General features: G+C 43.3%; 1 protein-coding gene across 7 annotated transcripts in view; it reads right to left on the reverse strand.

Moving 5' to 3' along the window:
• Window positions 1-952: 952 nt before the first annotated feature.
• The window catches only part of Dock4 (dedicator of cytokinesis 4), a 392,331-nt gene continuing 372,951 nt past the window's right edge, over window positions 953-20,332 (reverse strand). For 4 of the 7 annotated variants that reach the window (XM_027419721.2, XM_027419725.2, XM_027419726.2 and 1 more), the window contains 11 exons: window positions 19,790-19,966; window positions 18,989-19,072; window positions 16,659-16,778; window positions 16,206-16,327; window positions 15,760-15,880; window positions 14,172-14,253; window positions 13,915-14,024; window positions 12,023-12,095; window positions 10,146-10,259; window positions 7,356-7,417; window positions 953-3,419 (listed from right to left, as the gene is read on the reverse strand). In XM_027419721.2, coding sequence (XP_027275522.1) covers window positions 2,958-3,419; window positions 7,356-7,417; window positions 10,146-10,259; window positions 12,023-12,095; window positions 13,915-14,024; window positions 14,172-14,253; window positions 15,760-15,880; window positions 16,206-16,327; window positions 16,659-16,778; window positions 18,989-19,072; window positions 19,790-19,966 — 1,527 coding nt within the window. In that variant the 3' untranslated portion in view covers window positions 953-2,957. Of the gene's footprint in view, window positions 3,420-7,355; window positions 7,418-10,060; window positions 10,260-12,022; window positions 12,096-13,914; window positions 14,025-14,171; window positions 14,254-15,759; window positions 15,881-16,205; window positions 16,328-16,658; window positions 16,779-18,988; window positions 19,073-19,789; window positions 19,967-20,332 lie in introns of all 7 variants that reach the window. The other 3 variants (XM_027419722.2, XM_027419727.2, XM_027419723.2) reach the window with 3 other exon arrangements.

The raw sequence follows: 20,332 nt of genomic DNA on the forward strand, positions 1-20,332 counted from the left end.
AAGATAATACAATACAGTACAACTTGTTATCCTCCTTGTTGTCTTAGGTGGAAGGGTCAATAACAAACCAGAGAGAAACCTACTTAGGCAGGAATCTGAGCTATTCATATTGTAACTATGCACAGAGAGCTGAAACACAGGCTTAATTCTACTGATGATGCTCACAAATCTTGTTGTTAATATTGAGAAGTACTTGGGATACTGACAAAGACCTCAAATGGGTTTTGGTGTTTAATAGGACAGCAGTTTATCATTGACTTACACAAATGGAAACCCATCACAGCATGGATGCGTCTCATGAAACTAAAGGACAGACTTCAGTTAACAGAAATTTTGCAGTCAATGGGTTTTCAGTGATTATGGAATATATGGCCTACCATCTTGTCAAAGGCAGGACAAAGGGGTTGGCATGAAGATTGTACATGTCATAGCTGGTGGAGGCAGCATTCAACTATTGCCTTGTCCACCTGGCAGTTACCTGTTTTGAGTCAAGTTTTCTAACACAGACAAACTTTGATGGTTTGATTTGCTAAACCGGCTTTGGTTAAACTAATTAGCGTTCAGCTGCCCAGGTAAATGTTATCTTCTCCACAGGATAGTAACTTACACCATTAACTTTTCAACCTTTGTTCTCTATGGCATGAATGACCTGTGCTCAGAGTCAAACGGCGACAGAAATAGGAGCTCTCTGCAAAGCTTGCAGGACACATAATGATAGGACAGAGGAATTTATGCAACCACCATCCTAAGCAAAGCCACGCTGATGATCAGAATGAAGGCAGAAACCTTAAGATTAATCTGATAACTTTATTTAATATTTACCATTCAGCAGCAATCAACATGAACATCTGAACTAACAGAATCTCTTGAAATGTTCTGCTATATAGCTGCTTTAGAAATACACTTACATGATAAAGTCAACTATTCACTGCCAAAAAAAAAAAAAAATGGCTTCAAGAGCAAATAACACTGATTTATTCTGTGCCCAAGCACTAGTCAAGAAATCTACTAAATTACACAGGAAAAGGAAATCAAAGAGGCTTTGTTATCGTATGCATGTCATCTTACTTAAGGGAAAGATTTTACTTCTTTAAAACAACAGAAACATGGAGCTTCCTACATACATGTATATGAGTATGTATATATACTTTAGGGTGTGATTACAAACACAGAGTGTTATTATCAAATGCAAACGCTAGTTCAAGAAATTTCTAACTGCAAAACCTGCAAGATACAAAGCTAAAATTTATATGTTCCTTTCCTCAATTATGAATACTTTCACTAAACATAAATATTTTTACATATATTAATTTTCTGACATTCAAAATTGTAAAGTCAATATGGCAGAATTATTGTTAAAAGCACATATGTACAAATATTTTCCATACATAAAGTATTTGGCATAATTATAACAATCATACTGCATCCACAACTGTTTGCTTTTATTTTTACTTTTTTTTTACACATAATGGTATCTCTTATTAAAATTAACCAGTTATGTACAAAAATACTTGAACATTTATTATAGAAAACCTCTATAACCAGCCTCAACAGCATATACCTGCTGAATGGTTTCATTAAGAGAATATAAAAAAGTGGTCACTGCCTTCCAGATAAGCTAGCAACAAAAACAAACACAACTAAACTAAGATGAGCTTCCCAACAAAAGAGGGAAAATATTTAACAGCGTGATTTAAAATACAGTTCATATCTATTGTAAATTGAGTGTTATAAACAGTCAGTAAAAGAAAAAAACAAGGATAAGAAATACATTACTACATACAAGGTGCATTTTCACACTCCTACAACTGCCACATCAGCATGTCTAGTCTATCACCATCTAAGATGCTACATTGCCATATCCATGCTAGAACGGTCCACAATCCTCCTCCTCCAACAGAAGGACCAGGGGATGAGCTGAGAAGCTAAACTATCCTGGTAAGGATGGAGAGTTGGAAAAATTCTTTATTTTCTGCAGGATTGAATGTCAATGCCCTCACCTTCTCAAAGTCCTTTTAGCATTCAGTCATGCTAATATATTTCCACTAAGGTTTTTGTCTTCCTTCACACTATTGATTTAATACTGTCCTGTATTGATTCCCAAATCCTTGTTAATGGGACATAGTAATTTGTGTCCATTTAATCCTTGAACGTCTGTTCTTCATCTCCGACAAATTTTATATAGGTAATCATCAAGTAAGGAAGCACAAATTTCAAGTAAACACTTCTCCTTGGGGGGAGGGTTCTTTTGCTTAATCTAGCTAATTGGGACTCTGAAAGCAATTTGCACCTTGAAAAGTAATACAGTAGATAGCATAGTGTCAGGGCACTTAAAGATTTAGCAACCGATTCACAAAGCAAAGTTAAAGAATGTAGACAGCTGACAGACGTCAAAACAACTTCCTGTCCCAATCTGAGCAACTCTTAGGGATCTTGTCCAACCAGCTTGCTTTAACTTTTAATCCTGAGGATGTGCGCTCATCATTCTGCTCAAGGGGAGGGCCAAACCTTAATTACTAGGGTCTTCTTAAGGAAGGGCCGTTGTGTTAGGCTGTGCGCAGACACGATCAACTTTCTCAGAGTATCAAGTATTCAGAAAAAGGAATACAATATCATCTCGCATTGTGTTGCCTGACAATATTGTATTGGTTTTTAGATTAAACTATGTAAAAAAAAAAAGTGAACACAAAAAGGTACAAAAGGAGTCTTTTTCACTATTTACCACTTTCAAATGAGAAACGTTTTAATGAGACTCAGCCATACTTCATGTAACATCTGGCGTTTTAGATCAGTAACTTTTAATATTGTGCAACATTATATTAATAAGCAAAATTAATTCCATTCATTTAAGGAAAGGTCTGAGTAAGATATTAAAGTGCCTACACTAAATGTCTTCTCATCAGACTTATTTTGTAAACGGCAAAGAATTCATCATCGCAGGTACATAGAAAAGTGACTTAGAGCTGAGACACCTTGCGGGGCAGGGGTCTGGGCCTCGGGCCAGGCTCAGTCCTTCGGGTCCCATTCTCTAGGTGGCTGGATCTCGCAGCCAAGGGTTTGGGGGGCAGGGCAGGTGGCTCGGAGGTGACAGGGATGGAGAGGCTGTGAGGTAGCGGGACAGGGCGCCTCAGAGTCCGCTCGTAGACACTGTAGGGAGGCGGGGTTTTGCTTTCCTTGCGTACTGGCTCCTCCGACCCGCTGAAGCTGGGCACGGGCATGGGCACGGACACGGGCACGGGCCCGGGCATGGCCACCGACTGTTCATTTGCTTGGTTTTCAAAGCCTGAGGTTTCCGACGTACTACACCGGCTAAGCGATGAGATCCCACTGCTGTAGCTGCCCGACAAGACCGGGGAGTTTGAACTCAGTCCTGGGGAGTTGTACTCCACTGGAGATGGGGTAAAGGACTGTACTGAGCCCTGCTCCCACCAGAGGTGGGGTAATGAGAGAAGAGAGACTGCTGTTAGAGTTGTTTCCCCAAAACCGTGTGATGAAGCCCTAGCCTTCAGTGCCCGCTGGCTGGCTGTACTTGGAGACTTAAGCGACTATGACTTCCTTAAAAAGACATTGGATTTACAGGGAAATCTGCAATCCAGACACAGAGCAAAGACCAAGTGAACCTAAAGAGAGCAAATGCCCATCAGCAAGCCCCAGAGGGGAGACACAGACAAACCAAGTCTGCCAACACCTCTAGGAGGCATAGTAGACAAACCAAGTCTGCCAACACCTCTAGGAGACATAGTAGACAAACCAAGACTGTCAACACCTCTAGCCTCTAGGACTGAGGGAAAACATCATCTCCACCACCCAGCCTGTGGTAGTCTAGGATAGTTCAAGCTACGAAATGCCAGACGTAAATTTAAGTATTGCCTTTTGCAACACTGAAAATACACCCCAGAAGCTTATCTACCAGATGCCCGCCCATTGTCCCAGTTCACCTCACTGCCTGCTAGGCAGATGAGGTGGAGAGTAATTGGCGTCTGAACTAGGGGCAAAGAGCTTTGAGGGTGTGTGTGGCTTGGCCATGTGTCATGACTGCTGGACAGCGTGTAGGTAGCTGGGATACTCTTCACAATGGAGAAGAATCCCTGCACCTGGATCTCCTGTGACCCCCAGACAGGGAGCAAAAGCTGCAAACCGACAGCATTTGAACTTTTGCCTGAGGTATGGGTTGTTAAAAAGCCCGATTTAGTTGGTAATTTGTTAAAAATAGGGAAATTTCCACACAAAGCTCCAGATTTATGGCATGTCATAAGGAACTAGACACTTTGTAGCAACTGCCACTTGTTCTTATGAGGAAGCTGAGCAGGTGTTTTCTTCAGGTGGGGTGTGGGTACTTGAACATACTACAGGCCCCTCTCCTCCACACGGTCCAGCCAGCCTCCATCTAGTGTCAGTGATCTGTCCTGCTAGCACTGGAGCCTCCCCAACTCCCATCCCTCCCCAGCTCCCACCCCTCCCCAGCTCTCTATCCCTCCCTATGTCCTAAGGAATCCCTGTGAGTAGGCTCAATTGGGAAATGCTGCCCAGGACATACTCTTTGGGTATTCAAGCCCTATCAGCATGTTAAAACAAACAAACAAAAACTCACTAAACTTGTTTAGCCAGTGTTTCTTAAACTTATGTAATAGATCTTTCTTACTTATTACCTAATGTGTTTAAATTAATGATCTACAGAATATACTTTGCTATCCTGGGCTAACTTAACCTTTGTGTGTGTGTGTGTGTGTGTGTGTGTGTGTGTGTGTGTGTGTGTGTGTATGCGCATGCAGGTGTGTGCATGTGACTGTGTATGGTTGTGTGTATTGAGTGTGTATATGGACATGTGTGAGTGCACATGTGTGCATGTCACTATGTGTGTATGGATGTGTGTGTCTGTGTGTGTGAGTGCACATGCGTGTCTGTGTGAGTGTGACTGCATGGATGTCAGTGTGCATGTGTATGGATGTGTGAGTATGTGTGTGTATGTAGGTAAGTGTGCATGTGAGTGTGTGTATATGTGTGAGTGTGTATGGATGTGTGAGCATGTGTGTGTGTGTGTGTGTGTGTGTATGTAGATAAGTGTACATGTGAGTATGTGTATGTGTGAGTGTGTATGGATGTGTTTGTGTGTGTATGTGGATATATGTGCATGGGAGTATGTATGTGTATGTATGTGTTTGTATGTGTGCATGTATGTGTGAGTGTGTGTGATTGTGTGTGTGTATGCAGGTACATGTGAAAGTCAGAGGTCGCTGGTGTCATTCCTCGGGAGTCATCCACCTTGTCACTAAGGATGCTGACTCTATCTCCCCAGCATGGGGATGGGTAGTGCATAACATAGCTACTTTTCTACATGGGTTCAGGGGACTGAACTTAGATCCTCATGCTCTCAAACACTTCATTGACTGAGTTACTTCTCCAACCCCTAGTCTCTTTTTTATAAAGAAATAATGCAGTAGGCACAAATCCTTCCATTTAATATGAACATACAGTTAAACATGGTGAATTATGAGATCCAAACTCACCTATATTTTTTCCAAAAAGTGATCTCAACTTCAAAATAAGACTGGTAAGTTCAGTCATCTGTAAAGGGTCAATGCTAATGTTTTTTTTGGGGGGGGGGTGCATCCTAAATTCTATCAAATAAGATATTGAAGTATATTCCAGGCATAGGAAAGCTTGAAACTTGGGAGTAGTGTGCCCTCTAAAGTAACCTGGGAGTTATAGCACAAAGTATGACCTCCCTCTCTCCCTCCCTTCCTCCCTCCCTCCCTCCCTCCTTCTTCTCTCTCTCCCTCCCTCCTCCTCCTCCTTCTTCTTCCTCTTCCTCTCTCTCTCTCTCTCTCTCTCTCTCTCTCTCTCTCTCTCTCTCTCTCTCATCCTTTAAGCTCCATTTATACAGACATGTTTACATGACTGCTTCTGGCCAGTGAGAACACATGCAGAACCATTCTAGGTCAGTACAGACCAGCTTGCTAACTAGAGCTATTTATCAGTTATGTGAACATTTTCCAGCTAGGCTTCCTTAGTCTTTAAGAATTTAAACTCTCCATTACTTATTGTCTTATTTCTACTCTACAAAATGGAACTGGCCACCCCACAGATGGTGATTCCCTCACAGCGTATAGGAGTGGTATGAAGATTCAGAGGAGCCATGCTGCTTTCCTTCCCACATCCGGGCGATGATGAGCAATGGCCTCCAAGGCAAACACTGTCATATGGACTTTATGATAACAGTCACACTCAGAGTGACAGCAAAATAATTTACACTTCCCAGCAAAATTTGACATCAGGAATTTTGGCAATGAAAACAAAGTGGCACTTCTTTGAGGAATTTTCCTCTTTTGGTGTTGTCTCTCTGTTCCCATCAGAGACTATCCTAAGCAGGGAGTCACAACCTGTTCACAAGTGTTTGTGGAGACCAATTTGTCTTTTCATCTCAGCTAGCACTGTCTTATCAACACAGAGGACATAAGGTGTGGAAAACTAAGTCATTGGTACAAAACCATCTTTTGAACACTCATTCCAATCTCTTGTTTGCTCCTGGGCTTGTGGTTCTCAACACCACCCTTCTCTAGTGTGCCGACAAGCCTTGTAGCCAGTCCAACTGAGTCTGCAGAGAGCCTACATAGTATTCTTTGATCTCATGAGGGATTAGTATGTTTAGAGATGGTAAGTAGCCTGGATATATACTAGTTCAAACATCTGACATTTAAAGCTTCCCATTTGTTCCCCATAATGTTTTTCTATTTTTGCCATCATGTATTCCATGATCAAATATGAGTTTGTAATGGGAGGCATCTTTAGTACAAGGTATTAAGAGGACAAGTTGAGTTTGGCTTTGCCAAAATGGATGAGGCTGATGATAAAGCCCAAAATCTTACAGAAGAGTTTTAGTAGACCTTAATTACTGATGTTCAATCTAGACGTACACATATGTCTTTAATGTGATTGAAATCAAAAGGCTAAGTTGAAATGTCCTAGGAGTTACAATGGAACTATATTTCTTTTCTTATTCAATAGATTTGCAGAGTATAGTTTGTAAAGTTCTCACTGCTACTATTTGGAGAATTTAACTGCGGCTACTACTACTTCTACTACTACTACTATTACTACTACTACAAATAATACTAAACAATAAAACAAGTAATTGAAAACAACAGTAACAACCAACAAAGAGGACGGTGTTATTGGGTTTAGTTCTCCAAAGGGAAAAACAGATTGCTTTCTTGTGCATTTTCCCTCCCTTTTGGGGATGGGTTCTTTGTCTAGACTGTAGGAATGAAGGTAGCTTTTGATGTAGTTGGGGTGAGATTTCAAGGAAAAAGGAACCAGGGCCAATCTTTGGACCCAGTCTAAGAACAGGCTTATACCTTCAATGGAGACCGTCCAACAGGTGACGGGGATACTGGTGTTGTGTGTCTTGCTGGTGAAGCTGTAGATGGAGAGAGAACATTTGAATTAAGAAAACCAAAGAGATGCATACACCCTCTATATGTACAAATGCAGGCAGATGAGTTAGTGAAAGGGAAGCAGAAAGTTGAGAGGAGAACCTACATGATGCCTGTCTAGAATATTTCTCATGGAGGATGGTGCCACCAAGACATGGGCCAACTAGCAAAAAGTTACAGAGCACTTGATGCTCTGACAAGAATGGTATGGCCCCAAACTGCTCCAATGGCCTCTCTTCTCCTCTCCTCTCCTCTCCTCTCCTCTCCTCTCCTCTCCTCTCCTCTCCTCTCCTCTCCTCTTCTCTCCTCTCCTCTCCTTTCCTCTCCTTTTTTGCTGACAAGGTTTCATGTGATCCAAGCTGGTTTTGAACTCTGTATGTATCTGTGGATACTGAACTCCTTATTCTCCTCCTGAGTGCTTAGGGTACATGTTTGCACTACCACACTTGGCTCTAATGTCCTTCTTATATCCCCTAAGTCCAGACACCTTTCATCACTCAATCTCTTTATCTCATAAAACACTTTGGTGTGAAGTGCCAGGAGTCCTAGGGAGATGGCTGTTGTCTTTGGCCTGAGAAGCAATGTGGATATCAAGGTCAATCAGGCAGCGAGAGCAGGCCCATAGAGACATTCAGCATGCCTTCTCTTTCACCCCAACTCCCAACATCCCCATTGCAGATGGAGAGCTTTTCTGTGTCAATACAAAAGGTTAGCTGCTTTCCACTGAAGCAGCCCTTAGGCCTTCCCTTGGTCCTCTGACTGTCATGTCTCACCATCATGGCAAAGAAGAGTGACCTCTGCTTCTCCTGGGTTTTCAGGTCTGATACCTGGGACCCAGAATGTGTGGCAGTGTGCTCTGTGTGTCCTTATGGATCAGATCTTGCTCTCTAGAGCATAGCTGCATAGCATAAAAACAGCTTGTGACACAGTCAGCAGGGTGAGGGCAAGCTCTACTTCCCAATTCCACACAGTAATTTTGGCAAATGTGAGCTATGCTCCTCGGCGGTAAACTGCCACTCTTCCAGCCACCACGCGGAGGTCTGTAACTCATAAAAACATACAGGAAAGCTGAGAGGAAGAACGACAGACAGTTGCCCAGCCCCACAACACTGACCACAGATGATAACATCAGCACAGACCATGAAAGCAACCAGTACAGAAGGGAGCGCAGCCCTGCCAATCAATCTACTTGGAATGAGAAGGGTCATCTGGCAGTGCGGAGTCCATTATCACACTGCAGGGTTGGGCAACCTCAGCCCTGCATGCCAGCTCCTAACATCAGTGCTGGGTCTCTGTTGTGAGTGCTGATGAGGAAGAAAATCACATATGCACAGAGAAACCAGACCTGATGGGGGCTCTACATCTGCTAAGACTGTGGCGGAGGTCAAGGCTTCCTGTTGTTTTTTTTTTTGACTCAGACTCAGACGGTCGCACAGTCCTGGCACCTAGAGCCCATTCTCAGAGCTATTTTTCTGGAAAGCCACTTTCTACATGCCTAAAAAAGGCCCACCAGCATCCTTGTTGTCGAATTGGAACCGTTCCACGAGCCCAGATAGCATCGTTAATATTCATTCCTTAGTAAGAACTATCAATATTACTGTTCCTTAAAAATGCCTTCCAAGTTCTCAAATTCAGGGGCACAACCAGGCCTTTAAACTAGAGACTACCTGAATATACATGTATCACCAAGGAAATACAAATGAATGATGTGTCTGACAAGTCCTCATTCACAGTCAGACGGACACACACACCAATGCAATGATTAATAAAATTAAAGTTATTCCTCATCCTGTTGAAACCTCTCAGGTGCCCTTCAGAAACTATCCAAAAGATGAACAGCTACAGTATGGCATGCCCAGTCTAGAAAAATCTGCCAAGGAAACAGCACCATATTTTCTTTGGTTCTTAGGCCAGCTATTCATCTATGGCTCCAGCAGACATAGGCAAGTGCTGACAAGATCTGGTGACTGGAAAAGCAGTCAGATAAAAGCAGGGGCCTCTTTAAAAATGCCTCCCATGCAAGCTGCCGAGCAAGTGGTATGCTCAGATGGAAAGTGGGTTTCTCCTGGGACCCAGGGCCTGGCTGGAACTTCCTCAATTTGTAGCACTCAGGTACTACTGAGTAGAAGAATCACGTGACTGGCTTGGTAAAGTGCTGGTTTCAGCCTCATTCCAGGAATGTAATCTTCAGGTTCAGAATACCTGAGGTGGGCTTGTGGATGGGCTTCGTGAACCATGGTTACAAGAGATGCAGGTTCATGCATCAGCCCTTAGAGCATCACCACTACTGGATATGGCACTCTCAGAGCATCGGCCGACCTAGGATGTCAGCCCCTCTCAAAGCCACTGTGAGCTGATTCTTAGATGGGTCAGCTGAAACACTGTTGCCATTGTTGAAGATTCAAGGAAGCAGCTGTGTTAGCAGAGATTGGTGCAAGCGAGGTTCAGAGAGAGTGAAGGGGCCCACAGAGCAAGAAGGGTTGAGCATGGTAATGGGAGAAGATGGCATGCTCAAAGCCTACCTGAGGGGAGGCGCTGTCTGTGTGGTGAAGTGCAGGAATAGAGGCCAGCACTAGAAGCGACTTACACTGCTAGCAAGACTTTTCCCTCAGAAACCAGATGCCTACCTTTCTCTGAGGAACTCAGGACAAGTTGAAATACTCAATATACTTATTTTATGAAAGTGATTGTTCAAATGCTTCAAATACCCACCAGTCTGTGTGGGCCTTGGAGGGACGGGGGGAGAAATAAGTTTCCCACCATCCGACATGTTCTTGGCTTCCTTCCCACTGTCCAGGCTCCAGCTGCTAGGGGTGGGATTCACAGCTGGAAGGGAATAACAAAGCTAAAATCACAAGATCCAGCTTTGCCTTTCAAATGTTTGAGATCTTAGGAGAAAGTCAGAATTGTCCAGAATGGAAAAAAAATATCAACTGGATTTCAAAAAACCCACAAAACCTCAAGCCCCAAACAAGCAGGAAACTTCCCGAATACTAAACCTCCCTAATTGGTTACCTAACAGTCAGAGTTGACATTTAATTGGGTAACAGCGTGTCTCTTTATTTCCCTCAAGCTGTCAAACAGGACTACAAATCGCTATGCCAGAGAGTAGCAACCTGCTGAGAATTACAAATGTGTTTAGATGTTAAAAAACAGATGGGGAATACAGTCATCAGTCTATTTGTAGAAATTTCTGGACAAGTGGCATCTAAAAGAGGCAGGGAGGCAAATGGCACTCTCATATTTCAACTGTGTGGCAGAAGTACCGAGGACTGGTCTGAAGGGACCACACCATCTCCCTGCCCAGTGCTGTCCAGAAAGGACTCTTTGCAAAGTGAGAGATCACGCTAAGTAAGTCCTGAGAAAACAACTTGGACTGCTGACATCATCATTCTTACTCTGCAGTCCATCTGCTCCAAGCAATAAGATGGAGGATTGTGGAGAGCCCTGCTAGGAAGCAGGGCAGGACACACAAGGTTAGAGCAGACATTCTGCAATCAAGTTTCTAATAGGAAGCCAGAGTTCCTGCCTGCTTCCTTTGCAGACACTGCCATCTGAGGGACCCAGTGAGGATTGCCATGTTTTATTCCTCCAAATTACTGCCTTGATTTAATGGGGTAGAATGAGTTTAAACGTAATTATTTTTCTCTATTCTTTTTACATTTGCTTTGTGGTTTTCTTTAGTAAAGTGGGTAAAAATAACAGCAAATTCCTAGTTTCTCCTGGTAAAGATCAGTGCTCGACTTACAACATTGAAGCTAATTCCATACTTTAAAATAATTTTGGTTAGGTCCTCACTAATTTTCATCTCCCTTTGGGAAATTTTAATGTTAATGTATCAGTGTACCAGAATGGTAATACAGCCTAGTTCTTAATGGGGGCAATTAAAGTGCACTTTCCTGGGACATTTCATTAGTGAGTCTCGATTCATTGGCCTGTGAGACTGCTATTTTTGAGGCCTGACCCTGAGTTAGGCAAATGGGTGACTTACTGCAAATCCCACACCCACTGTTGGGGGGGCATTGACATTCAATCTGTCCTTCCTCTTCTGCGTGCTGCTAATTGGCTACTTACCACTATTCATGCATTTGGTTCTTATTTGTGTGTACATGACCTTGAGGCAGGGTGCACTCCATTATGCGCTGGATTGCCATGCTTACACAGTATTTAATTGCACAAGAGCCTATCTGAGTCACCACAAACAACAGATGAGCTGCCTGAATGAGCTCTGTAAAGGAGACAATGGATGGGGACTGTGGAGTCAATCTGAGGAGTAGCTACTTTGATTGTGTGAACTGATGGCCTAATTGGCCACTTTGCTTCAGGAAGAGCAGGCTTTGCCAGGGCTCACTGACAACAGAAAGTCATTACACAAAGGGGTTCTTGAATGGCTCAGAGTCTGCCCTTAATAGTTGATGGAGAATGGATCATGACTAAATCTGTCACTAATTCCCCAAAGATCACATTCGTCCTGATCACTAAGGACACAGAGTCCTACGGGCCACAGGACACATGAAAGACTAGAAAAAAATGAGGACACAACAAACTCTGACACATTCTACCACCCCAACGGGTTGGATGATACCCACCTTTCTCAGGTGCGGAGAGATTGGGGTCACTGCGCGGCAAGGCCCCATCTCCAATATGATTAAACAGTGTTCTCTAGAAAGGGAGAAGATACATGTTTATGATGTAATATGCTGAGATGCCTTTTTGAAAATGATATGGTTATCTCCTTATGAAACTTTTTCTCAAAATATTTTCTATATGGTATAATGAGTTTAGGAACAAAGAAGTAAGCTATATTGAAGGCAAAAAGGGGAACAGAGCCTTATGTTTTGCTCAATATAAATGCTAAATACTCATAATTACATAATAACTCATAATAAATGTAGGAAGATGAATATTAAATAGAAGCTAGGTGTGGTGTTCTTTGAGTGTATATGGGCAGTATGACATGTGATTAACAATTAGAGGAGAAACACCAACTCATACACCTGTTATATATATGAACTCTATTGTGGTTCAAATCCTATAGTCGGTAAAAAAAATGAACTGATGAATGTTCTGTAATTTCTAACCTACAAAAAATACCACTTTTACACGGCTGTACCTAATTCATGAAAAGAAACAGCAGATACCTACAGCACTGTACATTATTGCAGTTTTGGTAATGTATGTACGGTTTCAAATTTTACCCAAGGCAGATAACTTGGGACTAATCAAGGACGCCCTTCGGACTTTCCCATGCTGGCACACGTTCCCTTAGAGCAGATGAAACCAACTGTGAGATCCCCTTGCAATGCCAGTGACAACGGGACTTAAAACTGGTTAGCTGGTTCAGCCAAACGCACTCAGAAATCATTTCTGCCAGACATCAGTGCTGCGTAGAGGAGGCATCCTGGGCCTTTCAGGAAGATCACACAATCAGCAAAGATAAACCAATCAAGCCAAATCCCACTCGCTCTCATCCACTTCCAGATGCAGCTACAGACTTCTGCCAGGATGGTGTAGAAAAACAGAGAAATTAGCTGGAGCAGAAAGAAATAGTTTCCTCTGCTCTTAAAATTGGTCCCAAATAAACTGTAAAACTCAGGGATACAACATAAATCTTCAGTTTTGTACCCACCCTTCAATGCACATGGTTGCCTCTGGGTTGAGCTTGTGGCCCTGTGCTCACTCAGGTTGAGAGGAAGCATTTTAAAGTGAGGACTGAGTTTCTGGTGGAACCACATTCCCTAGCTCCTGTGAGGGACTCAGGACATCTCCAGGACACAGCTGCTTTCCTGGTAATGCATGGAAGAATGGCAAAGGCAAACAGATTGCTCCTGCACTCTCTGGGAAAGGAATCCCATGGAGGGATTCTCAATAACTATGGGCAAACAGGAAGTTCTGGGCAGAGGCAGTAGTCTTCTGCTAACTTAAGAGGTTCCCCCTCCCCAGACTTCTGCTCCATACACATGCAAACACACACACAGATGGTTCATTCATTAACTTCCCCTTGGGATGTTGCTGTGGCAGCAACGAACAGGCTGAGATAAAGGAGGACCCAGACACACCTTCTCAGCTTCACTGTTCGAGCCGCAATCCAGACATCCTTGTAGAACAGTGGTTCTCAATCTTTGGGTCCAGACTCCATTGGGTTTCAAATCAGATATCCTATATATCAGTTACTTATATTATAATTCATAGCAGGGGCAAAATACAGTGATAAAGTAGCAAGGAAATAATTTTATGGTTGGGGGCTCAACATGAGGAACTGTATTCAAAGGTCACAGCATTAGGAAGGTTGAGAACCACTGCTCTAGAATGGTGAGTCAGACAGCGCCCCAACAGTGGCAGAGACTAGAGGTGGACTGACTCTTTACACAGCTGGCCTTGACACTGGTTGCTTTTGGCAGCTACTTCGTGCTTGTGCAGAGATTGACAAACAAAACCACGTTCTCCCATTTTCTCGCTTCTGATTCCCCCACAGGAGTACCTGGGAAGGCTCCACAGGTGTTGGGTAAATGGCACTGCACGGTCTATCTCTTGGGGACAGGCAAGAGTTTTCTCTGGAATGTTTGTGTTTGTCAGACAACAAAGGAGAAGCTGGGAAGAGAAACAGAGATTATCAGTGTGGTAGCCAAGAGGCGCCTGTCCTCAGGAAACCAAGCGCTGTGGACCACTCAAGCCACAGCTCCTAGGCCTGGAAGATTCTCTGGGTACCAGTCACCACAATCCCAACTCTGTACTAACCTCTGGCACTCGATGGAGCAGAACTGGTCACATTAGGTGAAGCAGAGTGAGTGGAACTCAGGCTTGAGGTAGATGGGCTGGGCTGCAAACATAGAGAGCCACTGTCATACATGGTTACGAGCTTCAGTTCATAATGACTTTTGAAACAAAACACCAGCATTCATCTTTTCAAATTAGCAAAAAACAAAAACCAAACCCCAAAGGCTACTTAGAAGCACAGTGAAGTCTTATTAACTCAGATGGACAAGGAAGCTTGCCTGGATTAATCAGGCACCTGAGATTTGCACTGCTGCTGAAGCTTCAAAGGAGCACACATGTATTAGTTTCAGCTCTATTCCCCAGCTCTGCACCCATAAGCAGCCCCCACTCCCTCCCACAGTATAAAACAAATATTTCTAGTCTTGGGCACAGAAACAGGGGAGTGTTCCTTTTTACACTTACTGATTGATGGATTGTGCATGTTTGCACTTCTCCTGTGTGAGTGTGCATGTGCCATGGCGTGTGTGTGTGTGTGTGTGTGTGTGTGTGTGTGTGTGTGTGTGTGTGTGGTGCACGTGTACTCCTCTCCTGTGTGAGTGTGCAAGTGCAATGGCGTGTGTGTGTGTGTGTGTGTGTGTGTGTGTGTGTGTGTGTGTGTGTGTGTGGTATACATGCGCTCCTCTCCTGTGTGAGTGTGCATGTGCCATGGCATGTGTGTGTGGTGCACGTGTACTCCTCTCCTGTGTGAATGTGCCTGTGCCATGGCATGTGTGTGTGGAGGTCAGGGAAGACAGTTCTCTCCTTTCACTGTGTGGGTTGTCATTCTTGGCAGCAAGTGCTTTACTCACTAAGCCCTCTAGCTGGCCTCTGAGTGTTTCTAAAAGGCACACAATCTGCCTTCTGCTTATCTTCAAAATCATGTGTTCAGAGCATAAATGGGAATAGCATTGTGGCTGTTGCCAAAGGCAGTGGTAGGAAATTCAGCTTTATTTTGCTATCCTAAAACAAAATGCTTTTAAGACTCACATGAGCTCTAAAATACCTTTAAAAAACTATGCATTTTCTTCTCTTTTTATTACAGAAAATTTTCTTATATAACTATGCAAATTTTATAATGGGAACTCTTTTTATTTATTTATTTGTTTGTTTGCTTTTTCCAGATAGGGTTTCTCTGTAGCTTTGGAACCTGTTCTGGAGCTCACAGAGATCTGCCTGCCTCTGCCTCCTGCATGCTGGGATAAAAGGCAGAACACTTAAAGAGCCACTTTAGAACTCTACAAGGCAGCTAGTGTATGCCAACATGTTCCAGGAATCTAGGACCCAGGAAGCCAAGAACTACCAAGGTCAATATGAAAGCTATGCTTGGGCATCTTGCCTGGGCTTTTCTATTGTTTGTCTATATTTTCTTAAAGTGATGGGCAGTTTGGAAAGAAACCCTTTTGTGGATTCCAAAGGCCAGCAAAGCAATAGCGAGAGTTTTTAAAAGGCTGGTGCTTAGGTTAAGTTCTTGCTTGGAGGTCCGTTCATGAGCCCAGCAGAATGGACAGACACTGTCATGATGTAGACAGAAAAGGAGTAGAGACGAGCAGACAAAAAGCTAAGCAAGTACCTGCATGTTAAAGACTTCGTCAGAGCTTTCTGACTGCCCTGTAATATTGCTTACTTCAGCAGAGGCTTGGGAGGACAGCGAGGACGAGGAATACCGGTTGACAGCTGGGTAACTTAATGGGCTGTTTCAGGGGGAAAAAAAACAGTCGTTAACTCAGACTTGGAACTGTATTTTATCACATGCCGGTATGGCATAACACCAAAGGGAAAAAAGACACATCCCATTTTGTTGTCTCCTGTTTGCCTCAATATAATGGAATGTTTGAGCTTATTTATTTCTCATGCTGTTGCTGTTTTACTAGTGGCAGATGTCTGCAGCTGCCTTGTGGCTTAATTATTTCATTAAGAAATAGTGAATTTGACAAATCGCACCATAAAGAATGAGAAAACCATTCCATATCATCTTGTGGGGCTGGCAAATTTTAGGTAATTCAGAATATGACTTACCTGCGTCTAGGAATTACCCTGGTACCATCTGGACTCATGGAAGCAGGGGCTGAGTTTCTACACACACGAGGACTTCCATTAGGAAAATGAACAGGACTGGCCTGAATACAAGCAGGGAACTCCTGAAGAGGAGGTAAAGAACACATTTTATTACAGCAACTGATCTATGAGGTACTTTCATCTACTAAATATACACCCTCAACATCTTAAATAGGGACCAAATTATAAATTCCAGTATTACTGAGCCTTCAGACATTGACTTTTTTTTTTTCTTACATAAAGGGTAAATATGGAAAACAGCAGGAATGCAATTGTAACATTAAAAGCTCCCTGAAAAAATGCTGCAATGTGGCAGGCAAACCAAAAGATGTCACTATTGGACTTTTCATCCATTGACTCACAACAAGCCACTGCAGTGGCCAGGCAGCCCCACCATGGCCCTTCAGCACATACCTGGATCCCAAAGCTCGATTTCATCACAAAGAACTGGTCCACCAGTTTTTTGTGAAGGGGTCTCATATCTTGAGGTACAAACTTCTCGTGCACGGCCAGACCGAATTCCAGAATCTGTGCCTAGATAACGACACAAGGAAAAGCCCGCATCAGTGACTGTTTCTCGTAGGGAATTGCTGTGAACCATACTTTATTGCAGGCGCTCTCCATCCAATGGATGGGAACAACAGGAGCTCTGCAGGTAAGGAGGCAGAATCCCTAAGTCCTACAGTAGTAAGTCTGTCTGACTCCCCACACTTGACTTTGCTACTTCACTTTCCCCAAGCTCCTTCCCTGTGGGTCCCATATCTTTCATGATAACCCTCTTTGGTGGCTATGGGCTCCTGGCCCCCTAGTCCCCTTCCTAGGGTGGGCAGAGAATGAGGAGGAAGTTGTTTCCTATTTGGAGGGTCAAGCAAATCTTTTTTTCGGGATGGCCTCCCCTTCCTACATCAACCCCCCAGCCCCAAGAGATTCTCAAAAATTTCTAGGGGCGAAATTAAACAAGAAATCATCAGGAGCTCTGTAGCAGTTTCTATGCCTTTTGTTTTCTTTAAAAATATGATTACTGTTTACTTACTATAACAAGGGATCCAGCCTTTAAAAAAAAAAAAGGTTGCTGCAAGGACCCAAAAGGAAATGGACATACACATTTTTTGTTCACCTATCAATAGTGTGTGACGTCTTGGGTTTGAATGTTAGTTATCTTCTGCATTTCAGCAAACTCTAGTCTGTGAGGAAAGCGAGCACAGGTGCTTGCAGCTATGCATCTGTGAAGAGTCTAGATAGAAACTCACGGTCAGATGGGTCTGACCTTCACAGGCTAGAGTTCCCGGCACCTTCTCTATGAGACAGGGCTGTGGCAACTTCCACTCTGGATGCCTACTCTTGCCAACACCTTTCCAAAGAGAAAAGCGCCCTGAAATGAACACGCGGGACATAATGGCATGTATCTAATGCACAGAACGAGCAAGTGGTCCGTGGAGTGAGGAGATGGGAGGGACCCAAGAGTTGTAACTACCTATAGCAGCTGCTGGTCTTCTCCATTTCAAACAGCTGTTGGCTCACCTTTCCTTTGCTCAGGTAACGTCACTTGGGTACTCAGGGAACAGAGATTACAATGCTCATTGTGGGGAGTCTGGGGCTCAAGCAGAAGCAGCAGGGCTTTACAGAGATAGATGTGCTACGTAGTAGGTTGGCCAATTCTGTCAAGCCCAGGGCCTCTTTGGAACTTTATTAAGCTTTCAAGGTTGTCCTGTGTTGGACCAGGCTTTATACTTTCCTCTCAGTCTTAGAAGTGGGCCATTAAGAAGACAGTGACCATGGGCCAAGTGGCTCTCCACAACTGAGGCAACTGCCATAGGATCAGGCAGCTGGATCTATCTGCTGAAGATATCTCCATGTCAATGAGACAGAGGTTCAGGAAGGGTGATGGTCTCTCAGTGTAACTCCTAAATGATGCTCCAACAGAAGTGATGTGTCATGCCCAAGGTTACATGATACACTTTTTTTTATTTCAATTGTTCTACAACAGAAACCTCACATTTTCTGACCACAGCTCTTTCCATAGGGTCCCATGAGCAATGCCAAGCATGACACAGCAAAGTCTAACTTTATTTTCTTGAGAAGCTTCTTAGCTCTGAGCTACTGTTTTAATTCTGGGGAAAGAACTTATTCAGACTGAACATGAAAGACAGAACCCAGATTTCCAATTATGTCTTCCATCTCAGATGTTTGCAAACCCTTTTCAGGCAGCTATCAACAGGGGCCCAGCAAGTGACAGTTCTAGCTCTCAGTCCTCCATGGCACCAAATAAGTAAAAGCACACTGTTCTTTGAAGTGAAAAATGACGAGCGTGCCTAGTTTGTGCACACAGTACAACCTCTGGGCTTTATCTGCAAAACTCAACACTGCCACACAGCAAATGCTACTGACTGCCCACTCCTTACTTATGAAACAGTCTCATTCATGCACGCATTTATGATCTTGAGGTGGCCTGAATGTATTTGAGCATGAAATTCTTAGCAACAAGTCTGCAGTAAGTCTTGGGGCGGGACATTCAAAGAGACCACATGAGATGTTTGTTACTTATAGGGGACAACTTGTTAAGTTTGTTCTTGCATCCAAGTGGGAGGAAAGAGTAGAAATTACCCAGTTGGGATAAACTACAGGTGAATCTGTCAACTTCCTGCCACGTCAGCTAGGCTGTTCATGAAAGTGCCTGAAGGTGGATATTTTGTAAGGACATGCAGAGCCAAGGCAAGATTGAGTGATCGCCTCTGTCATCCTACCTGCTCAAGCATCAGCTCTCTTAACCGTGCTATCTTCTCCCCATCTTCAGGATGACTTAAAATATAGTCTTTGACAAAGAATGCCTAGGAAGAGAAGGGACAGTCAGACTACCCAGGAGAGTTACCATGGAAGTGAAAGACACATTTATGACTTTTCTAAGGTTTGGCATATGGACAGAAGTAGCATGATTATGAAACATGTTTGGGAACAGATGGAGTGATTCCTGTCTGTGGGCAACGGATCACAGGCAATATTCAGAAAGCCAGAGCTTGTACACTAAGCATCTCTGGAGAGAGAGAGAGAGAGAGAGAGAGAGAGAGAGAGAGAGAGAGAGAGAGACCCAATTCAATAAATTATAATAATTAATTACAAACTAAAAATAAAATAAACTGTCTTAAGATTCAGTGTGTCCAAGATGTTCTTCCATCCTATTATAAAAACAGAAGAAAAGTTCTCCTAAAGGATCATTAACAAACAAACAAATAAACAAACAAACACAAGACTCCATGCATGAACCTCCTTGATTAGACAAATTATTTTAGGTAGACATTTGTTAAGCAGTTCTGACCTCCTCACTACATTTATTCATCCCAACACAAACACACACACTTAAAGTGAAGGTTGAATACACAGACTGCACAAATGGCTGGCTATACATTTGTTTGCTTTTACAAAGGACGGCCTTTGTGCTGATTGCAGCTATCTATCACTGATAATGACCCACGTTTGCATAAAAAGATTCACAAAACCCCAAGGCATCTCCACTGACAAGTTCTTCTCCAGCTCTCCTCAGTCCTTACCTCTTGGTACCTGGAAACCCCACCATTCACTGCGGCATCTATGACTCCATTGAGGCACATGGTCAAGGGGTTGATGTTCTGCATCTGCCTTGTCTGACACTGGCTGATGAGAGCCTTCAGTTGCTGGTTTTTATTTTCTAACACTTCAATGGCGTTTTCCAGGGGACTCATTTCAACCTGAAAAACAAATGAGTGTAAATATCTACTGACGTTTTATGGCATTCAAAACAAAAGATGAGAGAGAGAGAGAGAGAGAGAGAGAGAGAGAGAGAGAGAGAGAGAGAGAGAGATATTATCCAGCTTATGACTCATCTGTGGTTCTTAGAAGCTCCTGTCAACATCTCTTCCGGGAGCCATCCCACAGCACAGAAAAGGATGTAGAAGTCAAGGTACCCATTCATCAGTAAGATGTGAAAATGGCAGGTAACTATGTCCATTGATGGAAGTGTGGTATGGGAAACCAGCAACTGTCAATTTTATAACAGCATGACACTAGCATCCCGTGCTTTGATGCTCTTTTGGATGGACCCTGAGGTACTTATG

This window comes from Cricetulus griseus, chromosome 5 (assembly GCF_003668045.3).
Source record: "Cricetulus griseus strain 17A/GY chromosome 5, alternate assembly CriGri-PICRH-1.0, whole genome shotgun sequence".
NCBI classification, from domain to species: domain Eukaryota; kingdom Metazoa; phylum Chordata; class Mammalia; order Rodentia; family Cricetidae; genus Cricetulus; species Cricetulus griseus.